The sequence below is a fragment of the Erpetoichthys calabaricus genome, chromosome 8 (assembly GCF_900747795.2).
Source record: "Erpetoichthys calabaricus chromosome 8, fErpCal1.3, whole genome shotgun sequence".
NCBI classification, from domain to species: domain Eukaryota; kingdom Metazoa; phylum Chordata; class Cladistia; order Polypteriformes; family Polypteridae; genus Erpetoichthys; species Erpetoichthys calabaricus.
In genome coordinates, this window is record NC_041401.2 from 181,996,331 (window position 1) to 182,018,247 (window position 21,917).

The following is a 21,917-nucleotide window of genomic DNA, read 5'->3' on the forward strand; positions in this document are numbered from 1 at the left end:
ACTCAGTACAAGGGTGAGAGCGATAGCAGCGAAAAGGTTAATGATCTAAACTCCCGTTTTCTACAAAAATCCAACAGAAATAAATCGGCTTAGAGGACAGAAATAGAGAGGAAGGGTTTGGAAGCCAGGATAGGATTAAGGCAAATTCTGCAAGATACAGCGAGAGCGAGAGTGGCAGAGTGAGTGAGTGAGAGAGAGAGCGAGCGAGCGAGCGCGTGCACGAGAGAGAGAGAGAGAGAGAGCGAGAGAAAGAGAGCGAGCGAGCGAGCGAGTGCGCGCGGTGTAGGAGGGGGAGCGGAGCAGAGAGTGAAGCGCCTGGATTTTTCATCCAAATCTGTGTGTCTGGTTTGCTATCCTGCAGCAATGCGAGATGGAAGCGGACTAACGGAAGAAACCTGCATCTGAGCGATAGCTTCGTTGCTTTTGATTCATCTTTACAAAAGAATTTCCTGCCGTTCTTTTTGTTTCTTTTTTCCTTCAATCCGAGCGACTTTCAGCCGTTAACCTTACTGCATCTGCTCTCGCCTGCGCTGCTTTGGCTCTTTTACTGAATGACTGTTTCTCTTATTTTTAAATCTTACCATGCGCTGCCAGTGTGGTCCAGCTGATCGGCTCTGTTTGGAATGGCCGGGGACACGCAAACAGGCTTTGGGGAACCTTTAAAGACCGATGGAATTTGGGAATATTGACCAAATATTAGGAAGATGAGCACCTTATCTCTGTGTTTCCTTCTGTGCGCCGATCTCTTGGACTTAGCGCTGGGTGAGTAGATGGTCTGTTTTATTCACTTTTTTCCGTCTTTTTGGCTAATGTTTTGACGGTTTTTTTCTCTTCCTGAATATCGGATTGGCTTAAAAAAATAATAAAACGAGACAAGACGCCCAGCAGATTTGTGCAATAAACCTCACTGGAGTTTTCTATTGCAGTCTTTATAATTGTTTTCTTTCTTTTATTAAGCGGGTTTCCTCTGCGATTGTCCAGCCTTGTTTTTGTTTGAATTCGCTCACTGAAGGGCAGGTGGGAGTGCATTGCTTTGGCAAGAACCTATCTGCAACTTTCCCCCCTCTAGCTCAGGTGTCAGCGCATGTAAGACTAGATAACCGTTAGCGCAAGGAATTGAAAGAAATAAAGAAAGAAATAAAAAAAGAAAGACAGAGAGAGAGAGAGAGAGAGCTGGACCGAACGACCAGTGTCCGATGATATCTGCCAGTCGTTTAGGAATCTCGACGCGAGCGCATCTTCGCTTGGAGACATTTCTTTAGTGCAACATGACTTGTGCAAGGGGAAGCCGTCGGTCAGTAAGCTGCACTTGAGGGGGACAGAGGCGCATTGTTATTTTAGACGAAGTGCGAGGCTATCCGTGCTGGGGGGCGTCTGCCTGAGCCACGTGGTCATGAAAGTGTGTAAAATGGGATCTATGAGGTCGAATGGCTGTGGCTGTTCGGACTTGTTAATGTCAAGGTATGGGGCTCAGGTGTTTGTCTGATCGAAGTAATACCAAATGATTCTAAATGCATGCGCATTTTATTTATGTAACGTTTTATTTATTTCCAAGAATCCTGCCTTTTAACCTGTTACCAGTCAGCTTGAAGCCCCGAGCAGAATTTGTGTGCAAATGTGTGCTCCCGCACGTGTGTGTGTGTGTGCGTGAGTGTGAGCCCCAGCGAGCGAACTGGCGGGCTGTGCTACCTCTGTTGCTGCATCGACTTCGCCTTACGTGCAATCGGCAGAACACAAAAAAAAGAAAGAAAAGCGGCGAAGTCAACAGGTAAAACGAGAGCCGTTTCCTTTATGCAGTTTAGCCCCCTGCGTTTAAGATTATGTAAATAAATCCCAAGTAGTTTGTGAACTGCCCACGCACATTAATGGTTTCACGCTACTGCCAAAGCGACAGCTGACAGGGACACAAAAAGCCCACTGTCCGCACTGCGCGACTCCACAAGTCAGCACGGTTAGTCATTCCTTTCTGTCTTTTGAACCGGCGCCATCTGTCCCCCAATCTACCAATAATGTTTATTTCAAATAATTTGTAAGTATAATTTTAGCTGGTTAGTTTTTGAGGGAAAAAAAGTCCTAGTGTTTAGTGGTAATAAACCCATTTTTTTATTTCCAGAGAAGCGCAGCTTGACTTTAAACTGTTAGCGCTTTGCTTGTTAACGCATCGGGTCTCCCTAGCGCAGTATTTAAAAGTGACACCAGCATATACCGTGTCTCTCGATTTGCTTACAAGTTCTATATTTTCGAGTAAAGAAAAAAAAAATGCTTTGAAAGATGCAGCTTGTAAGTCAGTTAAAGCTTTCTGCAGAATTTCTACACCACCGCTCGGAGGTTGCCGGCTGCTGGTTACTTTGATATTTCATTGCAAGCAGCCACGCTGCTTCTTCATGTTAATGGTGGCAGGCTATTCATCGTTAGTGTAATAGGGTGGAGAACAAAGTGGTCCTTGGAATCTGTTCATTGGGAAATGTCATAGGAAAGAGTAATGACATACTGTATGTGAATCGGTTTTATTTCATTTGTATAAGCACAAGTGTGTGCATGAGTGAGTCTGTGGTGGACTGATGCCTGCAGGATTAGAGCTGTGGTCTTCCTTGCACCCAGTGCTCTTTGGATATGTTCTTGTCCCGTATGGTCCTAAAATTAACTGAGTTTGAGAATAATATGACCTGATATTCTATGATATGATAGTGTGTGAATGAACTTCATGATGGACTGGTGCCCAGATTCAGGGCTATTTTCTTCTTTGGACCCTGTGCTCTTAGGGTAATCTTTTGTCTTCTATGGTCCTCAAATGAACTGAGTTTGAGAATAATATGACATGATATTGTATGATATGATAGCGTGTGAATGGACGTCATGATGGACTGGTGTACAGATTCAGGGCTGTGTTCGTCCTTGCACTCAGTGCTCTTAGGACAAGCTTTTGTCCTGTATGGTCCTAAAATTAACTGAGTTTGTGAACAGTATGATAAGATACAATATGAGTGTGTGAGCAGAATCCATGATGGACTGGTGCCTGGATCAGAACTGTAGTTTTCCTTCTACCTATCACTCTTAGGGTAAGCTCTTGTCACATATTGCCCTAAATTTAACTTAGTTTGAGAATGATAGGATATGGTGTGGCATGATATGATATATGATATGAATTTGTGCATGTGTGGACTCCCAAAGTGGTCATCGGAATTTGTTCCTTTCTGAAATGTCATAGTAATAACATATGGGAATCAGTTTTATTTCATTTGTATATGCACATGTGTGTGCATGAGTGAGTCTGTGGTGGACTGATGCCTGCAGGATTAGAGCTGTGGTCTTCCTTGCACCCAGTGCTCTTTGAATATGTTCTTGTCCCGTATGGTCCTAAAATTAACTGAGTTTGAGAATAATATGACCTGATATTCTATGATATGATAGTGTGTGAATGAACTTCATGATAGACTGGTGCCCAGATTCAGGGCTATTTTCTTCCTTGGACCCTGTGCTCTTAGGGTAATCTTTTGTCTTCTATGGTCCTCAAATGAACTGAGTTTGAGAATAATATGACATGATATTGTATGATATGATAGCGTGTGAATGGACGTCATGATGGACTGGTGTACAGATTCAGGGCTGTGTTCGTCCTTGCACTCAGTGCTCTTAGGACAAGCTTTTGTCCTGTATGGTCCTAAAATTAACTGAGTTTGTGAACAGTATGATAAGATACAATATGAGTGTGTGAGCAGAATCCATGATGGACTGGTGCCTGGATCAGAACTGTAGTTTTCCTTGGACCCATCACTCTTAGGATAAGCTTTTGTCCCGTATGGCCCTGACATGATATTGTATGATATGATAGCGTGTGAATGGACTTCATGATGGACTGGTGTACAGATTCAGGGCTGTTTTCTTCCTTGCACTCTGTACGCTCTTGTCACATATGGCCATAAATTTAACTGAGTTTGAGAATGATAGGATATGGTGTGGCATGATATGATATATGATATGAATTTGTGCATGTGTGGACCCCCAAAGTGTTCATTGAAATTTGTTCCTTTCTGAAATGTCATAGTAATAACACATGAGTATCGGTTTTATTTCATTTGTATACGCACAAGTGTGTGCATGAGTGAGTCTGTGGTGGACTGATGCCTGCAGGATTAGAGCTGTGGTCTTCCATGCACCCAGTGCTCTTTGGATATGTTCTTGTCCCGTGTGGTTCTAAAATGAACTGAGTTTGAGAATGGTATGATAAGATAGAATATGAGTGTGTGAGTAGAATCCATCATAGACTGGTGCCTGGATCAGTGCTGTGGTCTTCCTTACACCCATCACTCTTAGAATAAGCTTTTGTCCCATATGGCCCTAAATGTAACTGAGTTTGAGAATTATGTAACATGACATTGCATGATATGATCTGGACTCCATGATGGACTGCTGTCCAGGTTCAGGGCTGTTTTCTTCCTTGCACTCTGTGCTCTTAGGATAAGCTCTTGTCACATATGGCCCTAAATTTAACTGAGTTTGAGAATGATAGGTTATGGTGTGGCTGATATGATATATGATATGAATTTGTGCATGTGTGGACCCCCAAAGTGGTCATCGGAATTTGTTTCCTTTCTGAAATGTCATAGTAATAACATATGGGAATTGGTTTTATTTCATTTGTATACACGCACAAGAGTGTGCATGAGTGGGGGCTGTGGTGGGCTGGTGCCTGGATCAGCACTATGGTCTTCCTTGCACCCAGTGCTCTTAAGATAAGCTTTTGTCCTATGTGGTCCTAAAAGGAGCTGAGTTTGGGAATAATATGACATGATATTCTATGATATGATAATGTGTGAATGGACTCCATGATGGACTGGCGCCCAGATTCAGGGCTATTTTCTTCCTTGAACCCTGTGCTCTTAGGATAAGCTTTTTGTCGTCTATGGTCCTCAAATGAACTGAGTTTGAGAATAATATGACATGATATTGTATGATATGATAGCGTGTGAATGGACTTCATGATGGACTGGTGTACTGATTCAGGGCTGTGTTCGTCCTTGCACCCAGTGCTCTTAGGATAAGCTTTTATCCTGTATGGTCCTAAAATTAACTGAGTTTGAGAACAGTATGATAAGATACAATATGAGTGTGTGAGCAGAATCCATGATGGACTGGTGCCTGGATCAGAACTGTAGTTTTCCTTGCCCCCATCACTCTTAGGATAAGCTTTTGTCCCGTATGGCCCTAAATGTAACTGAGTTTGAGAATAATGTAACATGACATTGCATGATATGATCTGGACTCCATGATGGACTGCTGTCCAGGTTCAGGGCTGTTTTCTTCCTTGCACTCTGTGCTCTTAGGTTAAGCTCTTGTCACATATGGCCCTAAATTTAACTGAGTTTGAGAATGATAGGATATGGTGTGGCATGATATGATATATGATATGAATTTGTGCATGTGTGGACCCCCAAAGTGGTCATCGGAATTTGTTTCCTTTCTGAAATGTCATAATAATAACATATGGGAATCGGTTTTATTTCATTTGTATACGCACAAGTGTGTGCATGAGTGGGGGCTGTGGTGGGCTGGTGCCTGGATCAGCACTATGGTCTTCCTTGCACCCAGTGCTCTTAGGGCAAGATTTTGTCTGGTAAGGTCCTTAAATGAACTGAGCTAGAGAATAATGTGATATGATATGAGTGTGTAAGTGGATTCCATGATGGACTGGTACTCGGATTCAGGGCTGTTTTCTTCCTGACCACTCTGTGCTCTTAGGGTAAGCTATTGTCCCATATGGCCCTAATTTATTTGAGAATGATATGATATAATATGGTATGGTATATGATAAATACGATTTGAATGTGTGCACGAGTGGACCCCAAAATGACCCGTGCCAAAGTGGTCTTTGGAATTTGTTCCTTTCTGAAATGTCATAGGAAATAGCAATGGTACATGTAAATCAGTTTTATTTAATTCATACACACAAATGTGTGCTTGAGTGGGGCCTGTGGTGGACTGGTGCCTGGATCAAGGCTGTGGTCTTCCTGGTACCCTGTGTTCTTAGGGTAAGCTCTTGTCGACTATGGCCCTAAATTTAACTGAGTTAAGAATTATATGGTGTGGCATGATATGATATGCATTTGTGCATGTGTGGACCCCCATGATGGACTGGGGCCGAAGTGATCATCGGAATTTGTTCTTTTCTGAAATGTCATAGGAAATAGCAATGGCATATGTATATCAGTTTTATTTCATTTATACACATAAGTGTGTGCATGAGCGGGGCTTGTGGTAGGCTGGTGCCTGGATCAAGGCTGTGGTCTTCCTTGCACCCAGTGCTCTTAGGGTAAGCTTTTGTCCGGTAAGGTCCTAAAATGAACTGAGCTGAAGAACAGTGTGATATGATATGAACGTTGTGAGTGGACTCCATGACGGACTGGTGCCCGTATTCAGGGCTGTTTTCTTCCTGACAATCCTGTGCTCTTAGGGTAAGCTATTTGTCCCATACGACCCTAAATTTATTTGAGAATGATATGATATGGTATGGTATATGATATACGATTTGAATGTGTGCATGAGTGGACCCCATAATGACAGGTGCCAAAGTGGTCTTTGCAATTTGTTCACTTCTGGAATGTCATAGGAAATAGTAATCGCATATGGGAATCGGGGCCATCTTAACACATGGGCATGCTGGGCAGATGCCAGGGGGCCCCAGAAGCATAGGGTCCCCATCTAATCTATGTATGTTGTGACTTGCTGAGTGGTTGTGTAGGTTAGGGGCGCCAGTGCACTGCTTTGCTTGGGGGCTTATAATGCTGTTAAGATGGCCCTAATGGGAACTGGTGTTATTTCATTTGTTCTCACAAGTGTGTGCATGAGTGGACCCCATGATGGACTGGCGCCTGGATTCATGGCTGTTTTCTCTCTTGTATCCTGTGCTCTTAGGATAAGTTGTCCAGTATGGTCCTAAAATGAACCGAGTTTGAGAACAGTAAGATTTGATGAGAGTGTGTGATTAGGCCCCATGGTGGACTGGTGCCTGGATCAGGGCTGTTTTCTTCCTTGCACCCTGTGCTGTTAGGGTAAAAACACTTGTCCCATATGGCCCTAAATTTACTGGAGAGTGATATGCTATGATATATAATATATGATATGAATGTGTGCATGAGTGGACCCCATGATGACTGGTGCCAAAGTGGTTATTAGAATCTGTTCATTCTGAAATGTCTTAAGAAAGAGTAATGGCTAATATGAATTGCTGTTAATTCATTTCGTGTTTGAGAATGACATGAAATCACATAAGGTCATTTCATTTCATATCATATCATCATTATATATGCTATGATATATAATATATGATATGAATGTGTGCAAGAGTGGACCCCATGATGAACTGGTGCCTGAATCAGGCCTGTTTTCTTCTTTGCTCCCTGCCCTCTTAGAATAAGCTGTTGTCCTATATGGCCCTAAACTAAATTGAGTTTGAGAATAATATGATATTATATGAGAACAAGTATGGCTGAGTATGTTAGATGGCCCAGTGATGGACTTGTACCATTTAGCCATTAGCCCAGTGCCGCACGGATAGGCTCAGCTCCCTCGTTGGATTGAACATGATTAACAATGATGAGGTGTTTTAAGGTGCAAAACAATCTGAGTGTGGGTGTGTGCGAGAGTGAGCTAGGGAGAAAGTCTATCACCCCCTCTTCTCTTTACATGGGATAGGAGGTTTAGAGAATGATATAATATATGTGTGAATGTCATTGTGGGGGAGTGCATGAGGTGGCCCAGAGATAGACCGATGCCCTGAAAATGGCTGCTTCCTGCCATTGTGCCCACTGACAGGCTCCACCACTTAATGAGACAGAGCAGGTTTAAGAATGATGTAATGTTTTATAGTGTGATATGATCCGAGTGTGAGTGCGATCAAATATGGTGTCCTGATCATGGCTGTTTCCTTCATTGTCCTCAGTGCTGCAGGGCTTTGTTTGCTCTACAACTTCAATAAACTAAGTGGGTTTAAGGATGATGTGGATTTTTATAATACAATATGATCCGAGGGCGGCATGGCGGCACAGTAGCACTGCTGCCTCACAGTTAGGAGACCCGGGTTCGCTTCCCGGGTCCTCCCTGCGTGGAGTTTGCATGTTCTCCCCGTGTCTGCGTGGGTTTCCTCCGGGCGCTCTGGTTTCCTCCCACAGTCCAAAGACATGCAGGTTAGGTGGATTGGCGATTCTAAATTGGCCCTAGTGTGTGCTTGGTGTGTGGGTGTGTTTGTGTGTGTCCTGCGGTGTGTTGGCACCCTGCCCCGGATTGGTTCCTGCCTTGTGCCCTGTGTTGGCTGGGATTGGCTCCAGCAGACCCCCATGACCCTGTGTTCGGATACAGCGGATTGGAAATGGATGGATGGATGGTTTAAGAACGATGTGGATTTTTATAATACAATATGATCCGAGTGTTAGTGCGATCAAATATGTTTGTCCTGATCATGGCTGTTACCTTCATTGCCCTCAGTGCTGCAGGGCTTTGCTCTACAACTTCAATAAACTAAGTGGGTTTAAGGATGATGTGGATTTTTATAATACTATATGATCCGAGGGCGGCATGGTGGCGCAGTGGTAGCACTGCTGCCTCGCAGTTAGGAGACCCGGCTTCACTTCCCAAGTCCTTCCTGTGTGGAGTTTGCATGTTCTCCCCGTGTCTGATGGCTGCTGGTGCCCTGCCCGGGGTTTGTTTCCTGCCTTGCGTCCTGTGTTGGTTGGGATTGGCTCCAGCAGACCCCCGTGACCCTGTAGTCAGGATATATAGCGGGTTGGATAATGGATGGATGAATAGATGGAATATGATCCGAGTGTGAGTGCGATCAAATATGGTGTCTTGTTCATGACTGTTACCTTCATTGCCGTCAGTGCTGCAGGGCTTCAATAAACTAAGTGGGTTTAAGAATGATGTCAATTTTTATAATACAATATGATCTGAGGGCGGCACAGTGGTAGCACTGCTGCCTCACAGTTAGGAGACACTAACTGTCCTCGCTGCGTGTGCTTTACATGTTCTCCCCGTGTCTGCGTGGGTTTCCTCCGCTCCGGGTACTCCGGTTTCCTCCCACAGTCCAATGACATGTAGGTTAGGTGCACTGGCGATCCTAAATTGTCCTTGGTGTGTGTGCCCTGCGGTGGGATGGCGCCCTGCCTGGGGTTTGTTTCCTGCCTCGCGTTGGCTGGGATTGGCTCCAGCAGACTCCAGTGACCCTGTAGTTAGGATATAGCGGGTTGGAGAATGGATGGATGGAATATGATCTGAGTGTGAGTGCGATCAAATATGGTGTCCTGTTCATGGCTGTTTCTTTCATTGCCTTCAGTGCTGCAGGGCTTTGCTCTACAACTTCAATAAACTGAGTGGGTTTAAGAACGATGTGGATTTTTATAATACAATATGATCCAAGTGTGAATGTGTGCAATAGTGGTCAATGTGATGGTCTGAAAGCATTTCTTATGCCAAGTGCTGCAGGAAAAGCCTCCAGTCCCCCTATGAAAATAATGGGATAGGACAATGATACATGGTATGATATGAGTGTGCCCGGTGATGGACTGGTGTCCCATCCATTGCTGTTTCCTGCCTTTGCACCCAGTGCTGTGAGGACAGGCTCCACAATTTCAGTGCACTACATTTAAGAATGATGTGATGTTTCAACATACAGTATGATCGGAGTGGGAGTGTGTGTGCCAAGAGGATGCCATGCGATAGAACTGGAACCTTTTCCAGGTTGTGTTTCTGCCCTGCGTCAAGTGCTCCAGTTCCCCTCTACCTTTAATGGGATCGGAGGTTTTGTATGTGCGACTGTGAGCGTCGGTGTGCACGTGAGTGGGCCGTGCTGCCCTGTACAGGATTTGATAGTAATCCCCAGCCCCCCAAATCCTTGAAATGGATGAGGTAGACTCTTAATGCTATGTTAGTGTAACCATTCCCTTTTTTATTTCTTGTTCTTTGACAGTCAGTATGAAGGCACTGGATGAGAATCTGTGTGTGTGTTGGTTGGTAAAAGTCTTCACTGCTGATTCACTGGATGGTCTTGAGTGACTCCTTTAAATGGCCTGTGCTCAAATTGTTAAAATGTATGTACAAGAAACTGGGCTCTAGTTTGGTAGTGTAAAGTAACAAATTAGTTTATATACTAGAATACTATTATATACCATATATATATATTATATTAGAGTGGCGCAGTGGGTAGCGCTGCTGCCTTGCAGTTAGGAGACTTGGGTTCGCTTCCCAGGTCCTCCCTGTGTGGAGTTTGCATGTTCTCCCCGTGTCTGCGTGGGTTCCCTCCAGGCACTCCGGTTTAATCCCACGGTCCAAAGACATGCAGGTTAGGTGCATTGGCGATCCTAAATTGTCCCTAGTGGGTGCTTGGTGTGTATGTATGTGTGCGTGTGCGCCCTGAGGTGGGCTGGCGCCCTGTCCAGGGTTTGTTTCCTGCCTTGCACCCTGTGTTGGCTGGGATTGGCTCCAGCAGACCCCCGTGTCCCTGTAGTTAGGATATAGCGGGTTGGATAATGGATGGATAGATATTATATTTTATACTATACTGCTGTTGCTCAGGGCGACACGGTGGCGCAGTGGGTAGCACTGCTGCCTCGCAGTTGGGTGATCTGGGGACCTGGGTTCGCTTCCCGGGTCCTCCCTGCGTGGAGTTTGCATGTTCTCCCCGTGTCTGCGTGGGTTTCCTCCGGGCGCTCCGGTTTCCTCCCACAGTCCAAAGACATGCAGGTTAGGTGGATTGGCGATTCTAAATTGGCCGTAGTGTGTGCTTGGTGTGTTTGTGTGTGTCCTGCGGTGGGTTGGCACCCTGCCCTGGATTGGTTCCTGCCTTGTGCCCTGTGTTGGCTGGGATTGGCTCCAGCAGACCCCCGTGACCCTGTGTTCGGATTCAGCGGGTTGGAAAATGGATGGATGATGTTGCTTAGTATAGAAAGACAATATAAAACATTTACTAACCAGCCATAGAATGATGCGCCCACTAACTTCCAGAATCCCAATTTAAATGATATGAGGTTTTAAGTTGTGCTTCACGTGTTGGCCGTCATGTCATTGATAGCAATGACAAGTCAGGAAGTTTCACGTAGTGCCGGGTGCAGTTGGAAAACACTAAACGTGTAAATAGTGGTGGGAAATAAATGACAACACGGAGCGAGACACAAGAGAAATGCATCATGCAAGCGTTTTTTAAAATTCTTGAGCACAATAACGGATTACTTCATAAAGAGGTGTTTGAAGTTGACTTTAAAAATCGCTGAAGCATGTCTTGATCCGGTATGATGAATTTTATGTTGCTTTACTTAGAAGTATTATGATGATGAGGGAACTGCAGCTTAAAATTATTCATAAGAAGCTGAAAAAAAAGACACTTGTATAGCAGTTAGGAAAAATGAAATATTCAAGAGATGAACCTTAACATTGTAATATAGTTATGTTTAACATATGTATTGTGTGATGGGCAGCCACGACCATTACCTGGCCGGGGCACCAACAGAATATGAGGACCAGGAGAGAGAGAATCAGATGAGGCAATACCTCCCCTGGGACACTAGAGGGCAGCCTTCCTGGGTGGCTGTGGCACCACAGATTCCTGCAGGGCATGCTGGGAGCTGGAGAGGTACAGCCCTGTTGGGTTCCATGGGGGCCGCCAGGGGGAGCTGCAGAGCCCTATAACGGACTTCGACCACACCTGGGGGTGATTCCAGGTAATCTTGATGAGCCACCTGGGACCTATAAAATCACTTAATGGCCTGAGTCGGGAGGAAGTGGACGAAGCTTGTGAGGAGGAGGAAGGACTGTGGTGCAGTATGGACTGTGCTGTGCTTTGGGGTAGCGAAGAAGAAACGCTTCCCCGACTGTAAAGAAAACATGTGCTGAAACGTGTCCTGCCTGCCTGTGTCGGGTTGGGGCTTCTGTACGCACCCAGGACTTTACAATTGCTTAACTAGAGGCTTTCACACGTGTAGATTCTAAATTGGATATTACTTTCCAGATTAGTTTTGAAAACAGTCTTATTTTTGTATTTACTGTGACGCCTTACTGAATTTGGTGACGTGCCTGCTATTGTTCTGCCAATGACCTCATGGGATGTGATGTATAAACGGGATGACATGATCACTTCTCCGTATCGCTTGGTGAATAATTCAAACTTGGTAATCATATTAGTGAACATTTTTGTTTTCCAAGTAGGACTAACGGCAAAATTTTTGTTAAATATTGTTAGGGCCTCCCTTTTGACTTTGAATCATGATTTCATCTTGTCCCTTCAGTTCATCTGTCTCAATTTCTCTTTTTGGTTTTTGCCCCTTTTGACTTTGTTTCTGGGGTGGCACAGTGGGTAGCACTGCTGCCTCACAGTTAGGAGACCCGGGTTCGCTTCCCGGGTCCTCCCTGCGTGGAGTTTGCATGTTCTCCCTGTGTCTCTGTGGGTTTCCTCTCACAGTCCAAAGACATGCAGGTTAGGTGCATTGGCGATCCTAAATTGTCCCTGGTGTGTGCCCTGTGGTGGGCTGGCGCCCTGCCCAGGGATTTGTTCCTGCCTTGTGCCCTGTGCTGGCTGGGATTGGCTCCAGCAGACCTTTGGGACCCTGTGTTAGGATATAGCGGGTTGGAGAATGACTGACTAACTGACTGACTTTGTTTCTTGTCTCAGAAAGGTGTCTCCCAGCTCTGTTGCTTCACACAAGAATTGTTGGACACCCTGCGTGTTTATAACAAACATAATATAATATTCTCAAACCTTCATACTCCAATTTAGAATCATATTGACCTTTGCACCAGAGCAGGCTATTTATTTCACTTTAGAAATATTCTGGTATTTGTGCAGTTCAAGGACTGCACATCTTCCAATCCTGTTCAATTTTTGAAGGCCTCAGTCCTGCCAACTACACCACAATGGAAGAATGACATTCTGTTTATGTAATTTAGAACATTTTACTGATGTTTATGGTAATTCATGGCGCAGTGCTAGCATATCGTCTCATCTCGCTCATGTGTTGTCCTGCCGACTATACCATAATGGAAAAATAAATTTTTTTGTTCATTTAATTTAGAAAAAAGTCAGTTCACTTTACATGGAGCAACTCAGAAACGTCTTTGGATCTGATAGAATCCTATTTCGTTATGCCTTTGGCTGTGTCAGGACCTTTGAGTGATTGTCCCCCTACCCGTTAACTCAGTCCTGGTGGATTAGGGGGAAATGGCCTTTGGATATACTGTAGCTGCTAGTCAGAGTCTCATAATTGTAAAACCATTGGGCTTAACTGGTTTAACATAGAGCTGTTTGCTAGAGAAAGATCAATTGCTAGCAATTTTAGAAGGAGTAGGATCAGAAATAGAGATGCTATCAAGAAAGTTGGATCAAAAATATTTTCTCGGATTATTGTTATCGTTATAAGCTGTCCACTTTAAAAATGTGTTTGTATTAAAATACATTTTCTAAGCAAAATTGTTCTTGGAAATGTAGGCTTCTATTACTGTCAACCGCTATGTTTATGCTTCCGGTCACCAAGAAACTGTTCCTGGTTCCTATGGAATGTGATTCGACATCGGCAAAATGCCTTGAATAAACTGTCGACCAGTATTTATTATCCATCTTTTGATTAGAAACAATCACATGTGTGAGTTGTTCTCTTGAATTTCTAGTTTTCAACCATACTGTTATCACTCTATCTTGGATCATTGGTTATAAGTTTGATCTTTTAGGCTTCAACTTCAGGCAGAATCATTGAATTTGTTAGAAAAAGGTTGTGATATCCACAATCTCGGATGAGGAAAAGTCATCACAAGCAACTATTTAATCCTTCCTGCAACTTCTGAGGCCCAATGGGACTAAGATAATGGCCACATCCTATTTTAAGACAAAACCTCCTCAGAAATGTTGAAAATAATTTTCCAAACTGACATTATATTCCTTATACTCAAAATCCATGTATGGGAACAAAATATCCATGAAAACCATAATCTTACAAAAAAAAAAAAAAAAAAGAATAACTGTTTAATAACAAGAGAGTTGTAATGAAAATGTGTAGATCATAAATAAAATTACTGAAGTGCATCATGGTACATTATTAGAAGTTTAATTTGAGCTTTGCATAGACTCTTGGTTTATGTATTACAGTGAGCAAATGTTCATTTGGTGTCATATTGAAGCCGTGTACAGTGCAGCGCACAAAAGGGAACAGAAACTCAGAGTAAGCCCGGTGGGCCTGCTGATTTCTGAGCTGAATCATACTTTTTTTAATTATACAGCACAATAAAAGACTATTTATTAGAATGTCTATTAAAGGTTAATTTCAGAATTTACCCAAGCATACCATATTGCAAAATGATCTGCTTATAGGAGTGTTAAAGTCCATTTTTGCAATTAATGGTTTAAGAGAAAAAGGCATATGCCTAAACTCCTAACGCCCAGGTTAAATTCAAATTATTGTAGCTTGTCTCGCTTCATGCAAATACACACACACACACACACACACTGTAGAGAATGAGAGTTCCTATCCAAAAGACAATGTTTCAAATCGGTATGACCAGGGTGGTCTGGTGGCTTAGGAATTAAACTTCCCACCACAATGCCTCAGGTTTATAACCTTCATTTTCTCACTTTACACTAAAGGTAATGGAAATGGCAGAAAGAGCTCAGCAGTCAGCTAGCTGAAGCCGATACCCTGGACGTGTTTTAGAGCCGACTGGATGACCCTGTGTTAGGATATAGCGGGTTGGACAATGACTGACTGACTGACTGACTGGATGAGATCTTGAGATCCTGTGACTGCTAGTGAACCAGATGGGTTGGAAGGAATTGACGGGCTCCTTGTTGCTTTTTCATGGATTCAGCCTGGCATTGAATTCCCGTCCTTCTCACTACATGCAGGGAGCTGGAATGTTCTTCCCTTGTCGTGCATGAGTTTACCCCCACATTTCCAAGATAAACTGTTATATATTGTTTCACTCAGTATGTGTTCCCTGGTTTATGTTTATTATCCTTTTTTTTGTTTATTCTTAAGTAGCATTGTTCATGCTGAGATTATTTAACTTTCGTTAACATTTTTCTATTTATTACTAGCTGTCCCCCACGGCTCTGCCCACGTAGTAGTGAAACAGGACAAAATCAATTAAAAAAAAATATAATTATGGCCAAGCGGAAGGTAGGTACACTCCAACGTCAAACATTGGCACTGAATCTGATCATGTTCAGCTCTGATGGGAGAGAGTCCCCCATGTGGGGAGAAAAACATGTGGCCGTGATATCTCTGGCAATGAGCAGCTACCCTCTAAAACACACATAGCTGTGATCTCTCTCTCTCTCAGAAATGTCAAACGTTACTCCTTAATAATCTCTAGATGATAATGTCTGCTGAACAGACAGGTATCGCTAGCTAAGAGGAGGCAAGGTACACTTCAACAGGTGGTGAGAGGTAGAGCGACTCGAACGGAGGCTGGCGTGTGAGTGAGGAAGGCACTGCCCCCTCCCCTCGACCCTCAGTGTCTCTATTGGATTCGTGCAATTAAATTGGGAGGAGGAGGACAAAGCTGCCTGGGAGGAGTGGAGGAAGAGGAGTGATTTTTGGGATGTTTTTGATTTCTGTGTGCTCTGTGTGTCAGGTCAGCGCCAACCAAGCACTTCTGCCACTATATATATATATATATATATATATATATATATATATATATATATATATATATATATATATATATATATATATATAATGTAGAGGATGGCCAGGGTCCATGCCTGGCCAAGACGTCCCTTCTACTTATATTCCGAGGGAGCAGCCATGGACTCCTCAATACCTCCCTCAGGACGCTTGGTGGCAGCCACCCTTGTTAAAGATGCCTCAGTTTCCCACAGGGTTTCATGGGAGATGGAGTTCTTCCCAACCCTGTGGGGAGCTGGGATGGCCGCCAGGGGGCGAGGCAGAGATAGTTAAGCCCAGCCGGTCTAGTCATGGGCCCCACACGGGAATGCAATTGGGAACAGGTGAGCAACTACCAGGAGCACTCTCGGGAGGGCCATAAAAAAAGCCAGCAACCACCACTCAGGGCCAGAATCAGGAGGAAGAGGATGAGGTGCCTGAGAGGAGTGGTGGTGCCAACGGAAGGATTGCTGTCATTATAAAGAGGTACTTTGGGACTGTGTTATACCTGTGGGGTTCACGGGGAAGACGTGCCCCACAGGTGAAGAAAAAGTATTATTTGTGTTGATTGTGTTAAGTGCTTGTGGGACAGTGTTGGGCCTGTGGGACACGGGGAAGACGTGCCCCATGGCTGAAGAGAAAATAAAAAGATTTGTGTACAATTTATACGTGCCTCAGTGTGAATCTGTGCCAGGTCGGACGCTTATATAGCGCCTTATTCACAATATATATATATATATATATATATATATATATATATATATATATATATATACACACACGTATATATATAGTGGACGCTAGAGGCGCTGTTGCCCTGTGAAACCCACCAGACAGACGTCCAAGACACACTTGTAAAAAGCACCAAGAAGAATCTTTAATAATTTCTTCAATAAGTGCACAAAGCACCACACACGCCACAATTCTCCAATAATCAATAATAATAAACGATAATCAAAACCACAACAATCCTTCACTCTGATCAGCTTAGTCACCCAACCTCCCAACTCCGGCTCTCCTTGCTGGGTCTTCACCAGTCCTTTAAATAGTCCATGACCCAGAAGTGTTCCTCCTGGGTTAAACGCCACATCATCCTTCTCAAGTAGCCTGGAAGTACTGCGGGCTTCCGTCCTTGTGACTCCAAAGTACTTCCGGGTTGTCGTAACAGTAGTAGTCCCCTGGTTCTTTGTGAGCTCCCCCTGGCAGCACCCACGGCACCCAACAGGGCTGAGGAAATGGACTCCACATCCCAGAATACTTTGCGGGAATCAGGGGAACTGTTGCTGTCCAGGGGAGCTGCCTCCTAGCGTCCCGGGGGAGGCAGTGTCCTGAAAAGGCTGTCTTCTTCCACTGTTTTATTTCAGGGACGTCCTGACCGGACTGAACCACTGGCTATCCATCACAATAATATATATATACTAGCCATCTCCTGTGGATCCATTCACGTAGTAGTGAAACAGCACAGCAAGGAGGGCCCTGCCCGGCTCCCCACTCCTAATCCCTCAGCCTCTGTCTCGGATTAGCACGAATATATCTCTCCAGCAAGTGAACTATGATACTTAGCACGATGAGAGAAGTTGCAAAGTCAACCGGAATGTTCAAGCAAATTATAGGAAAAAACCCAATCTAAATCCGTTAAGTAGTTCTCTCGTAAAAAGTGGGCAGACATACAGACAGACAGAAGTTAGATTTTATATATAGAGAGATAGATAGCTAGATAGATTGAGTATTAATGTACTGTATGTTCTCTTATATTGCTTGTTTTTTGTGGGTGGAACCCTAAGAGACGGGGCTACCATCCCGTCACTGCTGAGGGGACTGTCCTTACTCAATGTATTCCAGGCTGAGATTCGGTCCCTTTAGGGGGTTCAGACACTGCTCACGTGGGGTCGTGGCAACTCAACGTGCCACACTGTTCCACAACACCGTTTGCTTAAAGCTCAGCAGACAGCAGCCATTCAGGGCCAATGGACCTTCACAGATGGGAAAGCAGTGGTGGAGCCGCAGAGGTAGCCGTCTCCCAGGTTACGTCCACATTATTATGTTTTCACTTAAGGACACAGACATTAGTCCCTGCTTTCCCCTTTCATATACAGTACCCCCAAAATTTTTAACCTCCAGAAATGGAGACTTTTTATATGAGGGGCATTCAGAAAGTTTCCACCCTTTTATATTTTCATTGGAAACGGTGAAAGGTGGGTGGTGTAGTAGTTGTTCGTGTCTGAGAGTGTCATGAGACTGGGAAAATTGCATCGCAAAGGAACGTGATTATGTAGAAAAGGGATGTAATTTGTTTTTGAAATTCTTAATAAATAGAGATCAAAAAGTTTCCGCACTTTTTTTTTGAACGACCCTCGTATTTTTCAAATTGTTGGTCCAATGTTGCAGTGTGTGTGGGTGAAATTGGAGAGGTTTAGAAATGCAGACTCTAAGTGTGCTCTGATTGGTTTGTGCTTATTCTGTGACCTTTTCCCTGATTGGATCCAGCTCATTATAGTGTCTCATCTCTGATTGGTCACCCTTCATGGAAGGAAACCATACTTCAACAGAGCAGACATGAAAGATTTGCCTTCCATGGCACGTTCTGTGTTGCTTTTGTGTACATATCTAAATTGCATTGTGTACAGCTTGTACCCTGCATACATTTGTGCAATAAATCCCGTGGCTGCAGGTGTAACCATCCCTTCATGGAGGACACTTCCTCTTCCTAATTCCACAGATATGTGCATGCTCAGTGTCGGCTACTTCATATGTATTTTCGCTTGTTTTAGTGTGGGTGGAGATACTTTCGTAAAATAATTTGAAAACGTTAGCATGGACAAAATATTTCTGCTTAAAAATGCATTTTGAAAGGAAGTCTTAATTTTGTGGAAATAGCCTTAGATAACTTCCTTCCTGTATTGATAGCACAAACAGCATTCCAGATCCCAGATCTCAGCCTTGAGACTCTCCAACAACTCTTCAGAATCGGTTATCAAATTAAATTTTGGTCTCTACGGTACTCAGAGCTTTGCTAAGTTGGACTGCAGGTCTTCTCCTCATCCCACTGCTAACACCAATTTAACACCGGCGTCAGATGCCAGGGGACTCTTCATCTTTGATTTGACTTGATTTGATATATTTTGTTAATCTCTGAGGGGAATTAGTCTTTTTGCATGAACTTTGGGGATCAGACCACTGGGTCAGCCATTGTAAAACATCCCCGGAGCAATTTTTCAGCTCAAGGGCCCTGCAGAGTAGGATGCCTTCTGCCAGTAATGGGATTTGAACCGGCAACCTTCCAGATACCCATGCCTTTACAGCACTCTTTTAGGTAGCTTGCTATCCTTAGAAAGACATCTGTTGTTGTTGCATTAGTTAGAATTTGTTGGCGACTTTAGATGGCCTGACATTTTTACATCGAATCTGCTTATTTGCATGATGGAATGCCAGCTCAGTCTGGTGGTTGCTCATTACCCAGGCTGATTCAGCTTGTCAGCCTCATTACAATACTAAAATATTGCGCCCCATCATAGGTCATACAAAAAAAAAAAAAGAATAATTATAATATAAATGCTATTCTAATGCACCAAAGATGAGCCTGCTAGGTTAACACGTCACTCCAAACCAAACCTCCATGAGAGAGCGAGCGTGAATGAGTAGGAGATGGCACCCCTGTGTAGGGCCAGAAGGTGGGATAGGCTTGGATGGAATGAATGGATGAATGGACAGATGGTCATTCTGCAGATCAGAAGCCATTGCCATCCAGCTTCTCCACACGGCTTGTAGAAGCAACAGTTAAAATCATGTAAGTAGGAGACTGCTTTTTGTGACTGCGGTGGGGGATTAGAGGTTAATTACAATAGCTTCGGGCTGCCATTAATGTGCTTAGATCAATTTAAACCGAGTTTTAAATCTGACCACTAAAGAATTCTTTGCATTTCAATGGCTAGGGAAAGGGAGGAAATTCAGCAGTGAGAAGTGGGCCACGTCCCTATGCAGAACAAGTGCTGCCTGCAGTTGGAGGGGCTTAATGTGAGGCTGCATGTGAGCACATCGAGCATCACGGCTCAGGTGCTCAAAGTCCTGTGGTCTGCATATAACATATATAATATATATTGTGATAGACGGCCGGCAGCTCATCCTGGCCGACACTCCTAGGACGCTAGATGGCGTCTCCCCTGCAGCATAGAGGTACCCCAGATTTCCGCAGGGCACCATGGGAGATGGAGTTCAGCTTCACAGCCCTGGTGGTTGCCATGGGTGCCTCTGTGTGACCTTACAGGGAGACACAAGGATTTTTATTTTCCCTATAGCCCGGAAGTACTCACAAGTCACGGGGACGGAAGAACAGAAGTACTTCCGGGCTGAAGAAAAATACAAGTCTTCATCTAACCCCGAAGTGCTATTGAATCACATGGACAGAAGGACAGGAGCACTTCCGGGTCAAGGACTATATAAAGGACTATGTTGGGAGGGAGTGTAATGGAGCTGCTGGGAGAGGAGGATTGTATTATTGTGATTTATTAATTATTGATTTATTGTTTATGGTGGTGGAGGTGCTTTGGGGCACTTTGGAGAAGAAAATTAAATTACTTCTTAGTGCTTTTAAACCAGTGTCGGCATCGGTCTGTTGGGTTTCAAGGGGCAACAGCGCCCTCAAGCGTCCACATATTGACAATATATATTTATAGTGGTAATCAGCCCCAATACAGACAGGCAGAATGACACACAAGTCCCAAAAGCACATGGTAATAAGTATATATACAGTATATAATATATATATATATATATATATATATATATATATATATATGGTTGAAATAGTTTACTGTCAAATAAATGCAAAGAGTACGCAACACGTGTTTCGCCCTAATTCTGGGCTCATCAGGCGTACACACTCAACTGCACTCCCTCTCGGGAATCGAACCTCGGGCGTCAGCGCCAGAGGCGATGCCCCTAACGTTGCGCCACGGCGTGTGCTTCGTTTATTTGACAGCATGTAGATCGGGTTAATTACATTCATTGCATTCGTAGTCTGTGTCACAATCTGATAGTATGGGTGGTTACCTTCCAGGTAACGCTTGTGGTTGGCCAGCAATCTGCTAACGTCCGAGGTTCGATTCCCGAGAGGGAGTGCAGTTGAGTGTGTACGCCTGATGAGCCCATAATGAGGGCGAAACACGTGTCGCGCACTCTTTGCATTTATTTGACAGTAAACTATTTCAACCATTCTATGATCTGCTCCTCACAAACTGAGGGCACCATGGCGGATGTTAGCAGATTGCTGGCCAACCACAAGCGTTACCTGGAAGGTAACCACCCATACTATCAGATTGTGACACAGACTACGAATGCAATGAATATATATAAATATATATATATATAATATTATACCTTTTTTACTTATTGGACAATCTGCCCCTTGAGTGGTTTGATCTCTTTCCTTGGCTCTTAGGGCATGTGGCTACCATTTTTAAAAAACATTGAATTCTAAGTCAAGCCTTTGGCTTGTAACTCCAAATTAAACTAACCATATTCAATATAGTTACTTTAATATAGTTCAGTATATAAAAGCCATAATAGTTTCAGTTTCCATCACATTTATTCTGAAACAAAACGAAAAAAAAATGTAAAAGTCTCCGAGCGTCTAAAATAAAGCACAGACTTGGAGGTGAGAATTCCATTATCATTCTTTTCACAAACACCTCAGTCTCCATTGTGTGAATGAATAGTAATTTTTATCTCCAGACATGACAATATACATGTTACATCTCTAGGGTCTGACGGTGGTCCCCTCAGGATCAGCTCTATTGTCTCTTATATTCCCAACATGTAATCCCCCCCCCCCCACCCCCATACCATGTGGCTGTGAACTTTTTCACATTATTTGCAGTCTCAGCTTCAAAATTTGCTTTGTTTGTGTTCTGAAAGTAGCAGAAGGAAATTCAAATTGTGAGTCGTATGTACAGCTGAGTGCAAATATTTCCATCCACCTTGGCAAAAGACTTTCAAACTCACAGCTCCACACAGGCCACGTTACCATACATTCCCCGTGTTAAGTCCGTTAGTGTATATCTCCTTTATTTTCATAATGATGATGTCAGGATAATAACTAAAAGGCAGATTGATTTCAGCCTTTATTAACTACTAGCAAAATACCCAAGCTTCGCAGTGGCGAAGTACTGCTTTAAAATTTTAAATAATAAACTGAGGGAAAATGTACCAATAATTATTTGTTAAAGATCTCTTTGTATACCACGTTGTCAGTTCGCCCCTCCGGTTGTAATATGACCAAGC

At 43.7% G+C, this 21,917-nt stretch overlaps 1 protein-coding gene across 1 annotated transcript in view; it reads left to right on the forward strand.

Annotated features, from left to right (window-relative positions):
• The first annotated feature begins 280 nt into the window (after positions 1-280).
• Positions 281-21,917, forward strand: part of igsf21a (immunoglobin superfamily, member 21a) — an 897,495-nt gene continuing 875,858 nt past the window's right edge. The window contains exon 1 of the mRNA XM_051930758.1: positions 281-762. Within this exon, the coding sequence (XP_051786718.1) occupies positions 705-762 (58 nt within the window). The 5' untranslated portion in view covers positions 281-704. The remainder of the gene's footprint in view (positions 763-21,917) is intronic.